The 13,404-nt window shown below is 47.3% G+C and overlaps 1 protein-coding gene across 1 annotated transcript in view; it reads right to left on the reverse strand.

Annotated features, from left to right (window-relative positions):
- The window catches only part of INTS4 (integrator complex subunit 4), a 358,899-nt gene that overhangs the window by 24,797 nt on the left and 320,698 nt on the right, over nucleotides 1-13,404 (reverse strand). Inside the window, exon 22 of the mRNA XM_086933901.1 lies at nucleotides 408-528. Within this exon, the coding sequence (XP_086790027.1) occupies nucleotides 408-528 (121 nt within the window). The remainder of the gene's footprint in view (nucleotides 1-407; nucleotides 529-13,404) is intronic.

Below are 13,404 nucleotides of genomic sequence, written 5' to 3' on the forward strand. Positions count from 1 at the left end.
ATATAGTCTTTCCACGTCTGCCAGATGTTGATAAGCTTTAAACTATTGCACATGTGGTTCTGACATCTCAGGAAGCTGTACATTATAGCCTTTACATTCTTGACAGCAACCATAAACCCTGCATGATCGGATAGTGATGCAAAGTGATCTCTCGGCTAGAGTCGTATGACGCCCTAGAGGTCGAATGTCACACCAAGCCAGGGGCAAAATAAATGAAAGTGATATATTTGCCTTCATGGATACCGTGGCCAAGTGCTTGGCCTGCCCGCTAAAATACCAGTCAGACTACGAGGAAAAAAAGAGATGCTTGTGTGTAACAAACACAAATTAGTTTTAAAAAAAGTACATATTTAAAAAATGTAAAAAGACATTCAAAATTAATAATGCAGCATACAAATAACATGTACCTGTCCAAGCTGTATGTGAGAGATAAACCTGTGTAATTAATCTGTGTCTTTCAGGGCCAGGATTTCGAAAGTCTGAAGGCTTTGGGTGAATCACTTGCACCTGTCCATCAGGATACACAACCTATGAGAAATAGAAAAGTACTGAATACTCATTCAAACTTTATTAAAAAATAAATGCATTCATATATTTATCCATCAAACTTGGTTACCCAAGAGCCTCAAAGCTTATGCTAACAACTATAAAAACAAGAGCAACACATTTGTACTTCTTAACAGTAGTTACTACAAATAAGTTACTTACCTTCAGTAACAATCTTTTTGGTGGATACTCTATCTAACTTGTGAACACTCCAAAGTGTCAGACTAGATCCGGAGATTTTTTTTCTCAGCAATTCCCTGGCGCTCAGCTATACGCGGTTGTGTGACTCTGCATGGACTCGGTCCTGCACCAGAAGAGATATTGGGGCCACCATATAACCGCCTCCACCACGTTTCTTGCTGATACTTGCCTGCACTGTCTGACGTGGAGCCCTCCGGAATTAGATTGTGCCAGTCTATAGATCCCATAAGTTGGAATCCTTTTAGCATGGACCATAGTAGTCCATTTCACAGAACGGGGAGGAAGGAGGGTCAGTGAGGAATCTTCAGTTGGATAGAGTAACCAAAAGAGAAATAGAAAGCGTGTTATCAATGGTAAGTAACTTGTTCTTCTGATGGATATTTCTAACTGCAGATGCCTAATATTGTGAATAGATACCAAAGCAGTATCTCCCCAGGTGGTGGGTTTGTAAAATGGCTCCCACCAGAAAGTCCTGCAGGACTGAACGGGCAATGTGCCCACTCTGCCAGACCTGGCTATCCAGACAGTACTGCTAAGTGAACTGATGCCCAAGTCGCAACCTAGCAGATATCCAAAAGAGGCACCACGCACACCAGTACGGTGGAAGTGGCTTGGACTCTGGTGGAATGAGCCCACAGGCCTTCTGAAAGCCAGAACATAGTAGATCTTTTTACAAAGGACAATCCATTTGGAGATGGTCTGTTTCTGTACTGCTCTTTCTTTCTTCGCCCAAGAGACACCCACAAAGGTCTTATCATCCATCCGGTGATCCTTCGTGCGATTAATGTAGAAACACAGAGCTCTTTTAGGGTCTGGGTGATGGGGCCTCTCTTCGTCTTTGGATAAATGAGGAATGAAGAACGTCAGCAAGATAATGGACTGACAAATGTGGAAAGGTGCACCAATTTGCAGCCGCGGCCAGTGCAAGTAAGAGCTGTGGGGCAGTGGGGGCGCTGAGGGGGGTTTGATTTCTAAGGACCATGACGAGGGAACATTAAATAAATAATTAATTTGCCCTTGTCATTGTCTGGCAAAATATCCCCCCACCCGGCCCCACTGCCCCAAGGCTTTTACCTGTACAGGCTGTGGCTGCCAATTTGACTGTGAAGAAAGTAGTGTTCAGTGACAAGCTGACATCATCGCAATGAGGAACACTATCTTCAATGTGAGCAATCTCAGGGAGCAGCTGTGAATCGGCTTGAATGTACTGCAAATTAGAAATATAAGGACCAGATTGAGGTCCTACTGGGGCATCACAAATGGTTTTGGTGAGAACATATAAGCCAGCCCTTTCAAAAATCACAACAGATGACCTAAACAACATTGGCTGATCAGGCACCCACAGAAAAGCTGATACGGCTGACACAACCTTTAACTGATGCCACAGCAAAGCCTTGCTGGGCCCAATATAAAGAATAATTTCTCCCAGTGACCCGCATAGATGGTTCTAGTGGAGAGATGTTTGGTTGCCAGAATGTCATTTACAACCTCGGAAGGAAGTCATTAGGCATTGAGTTGCAGCTGCGACGGGAGATCCTGCCAAAGAGGTAGCTGGACCAGAGGATAGATGCTCATCGCCAGACATTCTGGGTACCACTGTCCTGGCCCACTCTGGAGCCACTAGGATGAATAGGGCCCTGTCATTCCTGATCTTTTTAAGAACTGTGAGCAGGATAGGTAGTGGTGAGAAGGCGTACAGGAGTCCCAAGCTCCAGTCCAACTGAATAAGCAATATATACGCACAATCGCAATTGTGCGTATATATTGCTTAAATCATTTCTCTATTAACCACTGGAACAGCTGTTTTCCTATATATAACTAGTACCCTGGTTCCTTGTGAGTAGGTCCCCTGTCCTTAGTTTTGACCAGTCCAACTGGAAGGCATCTCTGTGGGAGAAATTACAAGGGAACTCCAATGCGCAAAATGTTGGACAATGCACGTTCTCGGCGGTGGCAAAAATATAGAGACAGGGTTCTCTCCAACGGTTGAAGGGCCTTGTGAAACCTCGGAGTGGAGCCATCATTCCTGATCCTCTAGGCACCGCCAGCTGAGTCAGCCCTGACATTTAAAGATCCTTCCAGGTTGTGTAACACTAGAGATATGCCTTGGCGATTCAGCCAGTTCCAGAGGCATAAAGCCTCTTGGCACAGGGCCCATGACCCCACCCTGCCGTGCCATGCTTGATTGCAGTAACACATGATGGTGATGGTGTTTGTAAGACCATGCAGCTGTTCCCTTTGATGGAAGGTATGAAAGCCTTTAGTGCCAAGCAAATCACCAGCAACTCAAATCGGATGATGTGGAAGCTGGTATCCGCCGGAGACCAAAGGCCTCTGATCTCCATCTCTCCCAGATGAGCACCCAACCCAGTAATGATGCATCTGTCACAACTGTTAGCTCTGGATGGGGTAGAAGAGGGGTCTGCTGCTGGTCCAATTGCATTCCAGCAGCCTCCTCGAACATCAGGATGGATTGCGACATGTTCCCTTGGTGCTGAGCCCACTGAGACTTTATATTCCACTGCAGAGCCAGCACGGGCCCCCTGGTGTGGTCCACAATCAGGATGCAAGCAGCTACAGAGGCGCTCTCTCCAAGATCCAGGACCAGGATTGAAACATTGGGATCTAAGCGCACTGAGACGGAGGGTGGGCTTGGAAAAGCACTGTATTCAGGATGGGTCCAATAAAGGGGAGCTTCTCTGAAGGAGTTAGGTATGACTTTGGCACGTTCATGGAAAATCCCAGCAATGTTAACACATTGTCAGTTGTCTGGAGGTTTCTCAAGTGAATTTGCCTTCAGCAACCAGTCGTCAAAGAATGGGAAGACTGGAAGCTCAACCTCTGAAGGAGGGCAGCAACCATTGCTTTTGTGAAGAACCGAAGCAAACTGGTGAGGCCACAAACTGGGGCTGAGAACTGAAAGTGCTCGTTGCCAACCTGAAACAGGTAACGTATCTGTGACTGAAAGACTAGTTTGTGGAAATATGCGCTCAGCAGATCCAATGCCATTATCCAATTTCTTGGGTCTTGAGCAAACAGAACTAGGGTCAGGATGAGCATCCTGAACTTGTCCTTCCGGAGGAAAAAGTTCAGAGGATGAGGTCTCGGACCTACTTCAGCACCAGGAAATAATGGGAGTACCAACCAGCCGACTTCTGATACCAGCACCCTCTCTATGACTCCCTTGTCCAAGAATGCTTGAACTTCCCTCTTCCAGAATGGACAAGTGGTCCTCCGGGAGGCATTGTGGTGTAGGAGGCATATTGCGAAGGGCGGAAAGGAAGGATGGATCCATTCTGGACAACATTGCGCACTCATTGGTCTGATGTGATGCACTGCCACTCGAGGAGGTAAAAGGTGATCCAACCTCCTATCAGGAACCTTGAACCACCAAGAAAAAATTAAAGTAGTTTTGCGGCAGCTGGGGATGGAGGGGCTGGGGTTTTTGTTTTGGTAGTTTGTTGCACTTGGTGCCCTGGATGCTGGCAGTCAAATCCCTGACCTCTGCCTTAAAAGGCCTGGCAGTTCTGCTATTGCTGAGTCCAGGTTTGGGGTGGCCTCTGCTGGAACACTCTTCTGAAGCCCCTGGGATGGTTGTATGTCGCTCAAGATCCCTGTGGAGCGAATCCAACGATGGCGACGAAGAACCACGCTGGTCCCAACTGCCCTACCCAAGCAGTCAGTAGTGTCAAGGCCCGAGCGTATGACATATTTAGCTTCATCCTCACCATCATGTATGATTTGTTGAAGGTTAGCTCTAAGGCGATCTGGGACTGCTGGCAAGAATTCTGCCACCATGTCCCACAACTTGTGCAAATAACATTCCAGGAGGCAGCTGGAGTTCACAGAGCATAAGGCAAGGTTGGTAGAAGACATACATTTGGAAAACGTCTCCAAGCATTTCGACTCCCTATCTGGTGTGGTGCTTTTTAAAAGCGTTAGGATAGAGCCTTGTGGTAGGGGTATGGACCACCAGACTCTCTGGCTTGGAATGTTGCAGGTGAAAGACTGGGACTTCAGGGACAGGCCTGTGTCTCATAGCCATCTGCCTATTAGCTGGTAGGCAGAATCCTGGCTCTGCCCAGGTGCCTGGCGGTGTGTCAATGAAGGCTTCATTAAAAGGCAGAAGGGTTCCTATGAGGTCTGTCTGTTCTGCAGGACCTCTGTTATGACATTGTCTTGACCTAAGTAGAAGGTAGTTGTTGGTCTTAGACCTCTGCTGCTCTCCGATTGACCATGGCAAAGGAGGTAGCCTTTTCCGGTGATGGACTAGGAGTCCGTGAATAGTGGCCAGTGTCAGGGAAGGTTTCCAGGCTACTGGGCTCTCGAAGGTCCAGAAATAAATTATCATCATAATTTGTAAATTATAGTTATCATCTGGGACAGGCAGTCTGCCATGTATAGGAAATATCTCAGAATCGGAATAAACTAAAAGTAAGTATGTTAAAACTTCCTTGTCCAAAAGGACTATTGGCTCCTACTCCGGCAACAGTGGCATTGACGCTCAGGGCTCTGGAGTCTGTTGTGGCAAATCCAGACCATTAGAGAAGCACCCTGCAGTTATGCAGTACCTTACTAGCCTTAGGTCTGTCCACTGATGGTAGAACCATCCCAGACACTGACTGTGGCCCTCAACCCTTTTTTAGGATCAGCCTGCGCTAAGCCCAATACCACTTGGAATTATTCGCTAATGTATGCACTAACGCCCATATGGCAGCCTGACAGGTGTCAAGGACAGGCACTCTGTATTCCATTGTAGTGGTAGCAGCCTTAGCCATGGTGGAATGAACTCTGACATTCCAGAGGTTGCTTCTTGGCCAGTGGATAGCAGATCTTAATACGGAAGACTATCCACCTCTACAAGGTCCTCTTCTGGACTGCCTACACTTTCTTTGCTCCAGCGAACCACACAAAAACTTGATCACCCTCTTAATGGCCCTTGGTATGGTCAATGTAACGTTTTCGAGCAAAGAAAGGCTTTAAAGCAAAGAATGCTGGCAGAGTTATGGTCTCCCCAACATAGAAGGGAGTCAAGACTTTTAATAAGGAGGGCGCCAATCTTTCTGGGAAAAAGTTGATGTAGGGAGACTGCACTGAAAGTGCCTGAAGTTCACTTGTGTCCAGCTGATGCTATCACAATGAGGTAAGGAGACACAGCGAGCAGCTATGCAGCAGCCTGAAGGGCACATCTGAAATGTCATCATTTTTACCCTGTACCATAGTTACTTCAAATACAACGACACCTGGTACCAGCAACTCATCGGGACTAGCATGGGCAATTGCGCAACCCCAGTGTACGCTAATTTATTCATGAAATCTTACGAAACACAAAACATACTATCAGACCCAAGATGGACGGACAATCTGAAACTGTTCGTACGATATATAGATGACATCTTTATATTATGGAGAAACTCAAGGGAATCATTAGAACAAGCTCTGATGAATCTGAATACCAAAAGACGACCGAATCCAATTCACCTGTGAGATTTCCACAGAGTCTATCACTTTTTTAGAAGTACGCATAAACCTACAGCATGGCAAAATAGAGACAGAAATGTACGGAAAAGAAACAGACAAGAACAACACCCTTCATTATTTAAGTTTTCATCAAGAACCTCTAAAACGACACCTACCGTTATCACAAATGATGCGAGCTAAAAGAATCACATCCGATGCAAAAAAAGCAGAAATCAAAATCACAGAAATAGGAGAAAGATTTTGTGAAAGGGGTTATCCAGACGCCTTGATCAAAGCAGCAAAAAACAAGGTACATAACATACAAAGATCTGATCTGCTAACAGTGAAACAGAAGAAACAAGAAGACAGAATGACAGTGGTATCGAAATACTCCACTGCGAGTATGAACTTCAAGAAAGTGATAAAAAAAATTGGAATATTCCAAAGGCAGAACCAGACTTTAAAAATTCTTTTGATAATCCTCCTACTTTCGCCTTTTCAAGAAATAAAAACCTTGGTGAACTGCTCAAGAACACAACGGTTGACACCAAAAGATACAGTGGAACTCGTCCCTGTTTACAATGTGGTAATTGTAATAATTTGATCAGAGGAGACTATATCACCCACCCAATGAAGGGTCACAAAATCGGATTGAAAGTTAACGCAACCTGTGACACGACTAACTTAATCTACATGCTAAAATACCCGTGCGGCAAGGTATATGTCGGTAAGACCGAACGAAAAATCAAAACCAGGCTAAACGAACACAAGTCGAATATCAGAATTGGGAACGTAAAATCATCAGTTGCAGCACATTTTGTTGAAGCCCATCACAATGTTTCCCAATTACAATTTGTGATACAAAGACCTATTTGACAGGTCTGCCTACAGGTTTAAAAGCTGCAGGTGCCAAGCTCCATATGTAGGCCTGAAGCCATGTTTCCCTGTCAGCTTAATTAATCGCCCATCAGATGGTGCCGTCTGAAATGTAACTTTCAATGCTACTGGAAAATATGCCAATTTGTGTTTAGTCAATTTGCCCATTTTAGCGGTCAGAGCACATACAGGGGAGACTATAAAACAGTGCCACAGCGCACAGAGTTCAAAAACCACAATGAAGATTCAGCCAAAATATGAAGATGAACAACAACGGACGTTGTCTTACAGTGCTCTACTTTCAGTATTTTCTCTAGCCTCACAGACATGTCACCCAACCTTCCCAAAAACAGCATTCCTTTTTAGAGCATTCTTTGTGGCAGCCTTATTTTGGTTATCAAAAGGCTATTATTTAAAACAAAAAAACAAGCATTAACACTTGGGCTAACTCAGTTTCCTGTAAGAAAATTTTGAAATAATGGATGTCAAAAAAGTAGGTTTTTTAACTAAGAAAGGTGTCACTGACAAACACAGCAGTTCGCCTACAACCCTGAGGCCGGCAGCGTATATAGATAAGGCACATCACACAGCTATATTGCCCACATCCCGGAGGCCAGGCAACGTTATTCTGAAGAGTTGCAGTTCTAGTAATATACCAAGTGTGTCTGTTGCGCTTCAGTGATCTCAAATGGTTCTCAATTTTTTTTTTTATAACAAACAAACAAAGAGATGTCAGCCCAGCCTTTCACAGTCGGAACTCTTAAATTTGCACATAGGCTGGACAATGAGACCATGGGCCTGTTGCCATTACGACCCATGCCCTCCCGTCACGTCTGTCCACCAATTACCGCCTTTTGTCCCAACCCAATCCATCAGTCCGAGCATAGGATTCTCCCCTACCCGCGGTGTGTGTCCTGATCCAACAACTATGTCTTCTATGGTGTTGTGGTATTGGCTCCTGCTCCTGTTCCTGTCGTTGCCTCTGCAGCAGTGCCCAATCCCCCACGTTTCAGGTATGTAGTGTATAGCCCCCAGAAGTTCTTCGGTCTGCTCTGCGGCGGGAGTAGTTCGCTGAAGGTTTCTGATTGTGTGCAACAGTAAAGTACGTTGTGTGCCCACTGTGGGCAATGCATCCCCCTTAGCCAGCACATTGCCACTCTGCGCTTTGCCATTAGAAGGCCTAAGTCTACCAGTCTACGAGCTGCGTTCGGCAGTTTTTTGGAGTAGCCCAGCAACGGCACCGCCGGGTCAGGGGGGACCTCCAACTCTACGGAATATATTTTCCCAGAAACGAAAAACACCTGGGCAATCCCACGCTAAATGCATGAAATCCGCCTCCGGGGAGCGACATCTGTCTCAGGTTGCATCCTCTCTCAATCCATGCCTGTGCAATCTCTCTGGCGTGTAGTAGACTCTGTTAATGTATTTGAAATGTATCAGTCTGTGTTTGCTTTGTAGTGATATGCGTTTCGTGTTAGTGCAGCAGTAGGACCACATGGCATCATCAATTGTTACGTCCAAGTCACGCTGCCAGGCCAGCCTGGCCTTGGTATACTGATTAGCTCTATTGGACATTGCCAATTTATATATATTGGAGATAAGTTTGTGGGGAGATTTAGTTTTAATGAGGTACGATAGCTCTTGTACCTCAGGGTGTTTGTTTAAGTCGTCCCCAAATTGTTGACGCAGTGCTCTATGCACTCTGTGGAACTGGAAGCATTGCAGTAAAGTGGTTGCTTCTGTAGCGGTCATGACTGAGTCCCATGTTTTGGCTACGCCTTCTGAGAAGAGGTCTCCCACTTTGTGAATGCCCAGCGCTTGTAGTGCTGGTAGGACCCCTTTATTGTTACAGGGGGTTAGCCAGACCGCCTAATCTGTAGGCATTGCTGGGGAATATAACAGTGCCCCCGCTTGCTGGTGTAATAAGCTATGCCAGGCATGTCGCGTTGAGTTTAGGGAGTCCAGAATGCCAGTTCTGCGATCCACCAGCTCGAAGATGACGGCTGGGAGGGGGAGAGGGCCAGCAAACAACCTCTCAAGTCTAAGGTATGGTATGTTATCTACACCGTGAATCCAACTGTGTGCTTGTGCACCCTGTGCAGCTCTATAATACAATTCTAGATCGGGTGCACCCAGTCCCCCCAGGTGGTATGGTAGTGTAAGAACCCGCCATTGTACATGTGCCTGCTTGCCCACCCAAGCTAGCCTCACCAATGATTTATTTAGTCTGGCAAAGAAGGAGCGCAGGAGCACTATCGGTATATTCGCAAACAGGAAGAGGAATCTAGGGAGCACTACCATCTTCATGACGGAGACCCTGCCAAGTAACGACAGCGGAAGCCCAATCCAAGTTTCGACATCATCCTCTAGTTTTGCTATGGCCGTCCCGTAATTCTCTCGGAAAACAGTTTCAGAGTCGGTGTGCAATCTAATGCCAAGGTACCTCACCGAATCATCAGACCACAGAAGTGGATACTCCATTTCAAATTGCGAAGTGGCCGGAGTGAGCGGCAAGGCTAAGGATTTAGTCCAATTGACCTTCAACCCAGAGAGTGCCCCATAGTGTACCACATCCCGGAGGACCGAGGAGAGATTGTCTTCGGGGTCTCTCACGTAAAGCAGGGTATCGTCCGAATACGTCGACAACACAATTTCATAGGTAGGGTATCTGACACCTCTGTGGCCATGATATTCCCTGAGCGCACACACCAAGGGCTCAGCAATTAATGCATATAGCGTCGGCGACAAGAGACAACCCTGCCGGGTTCCCCTGGCAATGGAAATGGCGCCAGTCACCAGGTTCCCCACCAGGACGTGCGCGGTGGGGGCATTGTATAATACCCCAATCATTTGCAAAAAGACAGGGCTAAGTCCCATTCTGGTCAGCACGTGTCGCATAAAGGACCACTCTACCGAGTCAAAAGCCTTCTCCATATCCAAGAAGACCGCAATAGCTTTCACGTCTTGTCGAACATGTTGCATTGTGCCGAAGACCGTACGCAGATTATAAGTGAGGTTTCTATCAGGCCCAAACCCCGCCTGCTCCGGGGCGACTAGTTCCGGGGTGAAAAGGGCCAGGCGGTTAGACAACATTTTCGCGTAAAACTTGGTGTCCACATTCAACAAGGAAAGAGGTCTGGAGGGTCCACATTCCTCCTGCGGTTTATCAGGTTTAGGAATGGCAACCAAAATGGCTTCCCTCATCGATTGTGGCATCTGACCCGTTACGCACATATCATCAAATAATACTGAGATGTGGGGTATCTATGAATGTCTTATAAAAGTTCACCGTGAGGCCATCTGTCCCTGGGGCGCTATTCACCCTCATTCCCTTCAGTGCTTCAAGTATCTCGTCCTTCTCAATGGGGAGCAAAAGGAACTCTCTGTGCGTGTTTGACAGGAAGGGTAACTTAATGTGTTCCAAGTATTCTATTATTTCCCCCATCCATATCCGATCTATTGGCAATGTCTTCTTCGTCCGTTAACAGGTCGCCCTCTTCTTATCGTATTGTAGTGATTAAAGTCTTGCCGCGTTTGGCTTTCAGCATATTAGCCAGAACAGATCCCGGCCTATCTCCTTCTCCGTACGCGCGCGCCGTGGCATATTTTCCCAGATGTTTCACTTCACTGTCAGCCGCCTCCTGATACTCCTCTAATAATTACTTAATTGTATCAGTGGTCTCCTTGTCTACCCCGGGCATCTGACAAGTCTCCAATTCACCCAGTTTATGCTCCAGGGTCGACAATCTTTGTCGAATGTCGAGAAGAACCCCCGAGTGTTTAGTCATGGCCACCACCCTGATGTACACTTTGAACGCCTCCCACACCGTCCGGAAACTGTCCACTGACCCAATGTTAGTTGCAAAAAATGTTTCTATAGCTTCCGCCATCGTTTCCTTGAAAAGAGGGTCCAACAATGAGTAAAGAGGGAAACACCATGTCAATGGCAGGATTGTTTTCTTTGGGGTGGACAAAACCAGCAAGAGAGGAGAGTGATCCGACAGAGTGCGCAGCAGGACCTGACAAGTGTGGATCTGGGGCCTAAGAGACGTTGATGCAAGCCAGTAATCGATGCGTGTGTGTAGGTTATAGTAAGCAGAGTAGTGTGTGAAACCGCCATCCAGTGGGTGAAGCTCCCTCCATACGTCAATGTGGTCTTAACTAATCACTCTTTCTATAGCTCTGACCGCCGTCGCAGGTCTCCTTAACTGGCCCCCCCTGATCAGTCTAAACTCGGGTTCCTGACAAGGTTGAAGTCACCACCCCATAGTGTTTGTGTCGTCCCACATCCACTCACATTATTGGTCCAAAGTGTCAAAGAACTCCGTGCAGTCATAGTTAGGGCCATAGACGTTAACCAGAAGCAGGTCCAACCCCATTCCCTGGCATCTGGAGATCACAAACCTACCGCTTGTATCTGCTGTCATCTGTCTCATCATGTATTCAGATCTGGGATTAACCCAGGTCATTACTCCTCTTGCGTGAGTTGTAAAGCCTGCAGCGTTCACATTACCCACCAGACCCCTGAACGCCTCATTGGGCTCTGGGAAGGTGTGTCTCCTGGAGTAAGGTGAAATCTATATTATGACTGGTTAGGAAGTTCAACACTTTGCGCAGCTTGCGATGGTCATTTAGAACCCTCACATTCCATGACAGCGCCCTGAGGGAATCTATAGGTCTCTGGTCAGTAGCCCCCCTAATCATTACCATCCCGCCTGTCGGGAGTCACATAGCGTCCCAAGTACCGTGACTGACAGATGAGTTGTGCATCAAACAACCACATGGCTGACCTCTCCAACCTCAACACAGTAGCTGACATCTCTAACATCAAAAACAACTTTATCCTATCGCAGCCCCTCCCTCCCCCACCCACAGCAGCCCCCCACAACTCGGCCGTGCAGCATCCCAAACAACAACCATCCACACCCCCCAACCCTCCCCCAAGAAAAAAAAAAACAGTAGTGGTGTTTGTCACACGTGGGCTACAACTATCAGCCAAATGCAATAAGTCACTACTCCTGGCCCCCACACACCAGCTGGTAAAGCTACAACCTCCACCCTAAAACATTCTTTGGCTGTTTGAACTAGAGTGTAACACTGCAACGCAACATATTCCCTTGTGACTATGATCTGCATCCCAAGGAACAGTCCCCGCTCTCAACACTATGACTGATTTAGAATCTAGAAGGCATCTTCTTACCGATTTGGGCCTTCCCGATCAGTTAGTATGGGTATAGGAATGACAATAGGATGCAACCTCATTAATGCAGCATGTATAAACTCAACTCTTTCCCCCTGCCCCCCGCCCCCAAGATACTTATTAGGTGATCGTAAGAAATCGTGTCTCAGTCCTGCTTCTCGAGCGGTCCTCAAGTTTCCTCGTCTAGAAGTTGCAGTTCCGAGCTCTGTCGCCCCTCTCTGGACCAGTCCTTGAGTGCCTTCTGCAGGGCCTTTGGATCGGTAAAGATGTGGGAGCGTCCCTGTCTGTTCACCCGCAGTTTGGCTGGGTACAGCATGGCAAATTCCAGGCTCTTTTTACGCAGCTGTTTTTTCATGGGCACAAATTGTCGACGCGCCTCCTGCACTCTGGCGGTGAAATCCGGATAGAGCAAAATGTTCGATCCTTCATATACCAGCGATTGTTTGTCCCTCGCCGTACTCTGTCCCGGTAATTTATTAACTTTGCTGTGATCGGGTGTGGCATGGCTCCCGGCAGCAGGCGAGGCCCCAAAGAACGGTGGTCTCTCTCTACAACAAGCATGCTGGAAAAGACTTCGGGCCCCAGAAGAGTAACAAGCAACTTCTCAACGAAGCGTTCCATGTTACCAGTTTGCGTAGTCTCTGGAAGGCCCGTGATTCAGAGGTTGCAGCGTCGCAATCGGGCTTCCAAGTCCTCTGCCTTGTCTTGCAACACACGTATGGCCCTCCCGAGCTGCTTGTGGTCTGTGTCCAGTGTAGTCTGTGCCTCTTCTACTTCTGTAAGCCTCCGCTTGGACATGTCTAACATCTCCGCTTGTTTATCCAACCTTTTCCCCATTCTATCCATCCGATACGAGAGGGCGTCTATTTTTGTCCCCAGGGAGGTTATACCGCCCTGCAAGCTTTTTTCCATTGCCCGTAGCATACTCTGGATGTCCGTCTCGTCCTCAATGGGGTTGTGGTCCTGGTGCACTCCTCCGTGGCAGTGTCGTAGGACTTCAAGCGTTTCTGCTGAAAGGTGAGCTTGGGCTGTGTTCTGTCCGTTCTGCCCATTGTCTCTTCCTGGTGTGGTCGTTGTAATGGGGATGTCGTCAGCGCCTCCGCGAGAAGTGAGCTGGCAGA

Source organism: Lissotriton vulgaris, chromosome 8, assembly GCF_964263255.1.
Source record: "Lissotriton vulgaris chromosome 8, aLisVul1.2, whole genome shotgun sequence".
Lineage (NCBI taxonomy): Eukaryota > Metazoa > Chordata > Amphibia > Caudata > Salamandridae > Lissotriton > Lissotriton vulgaris.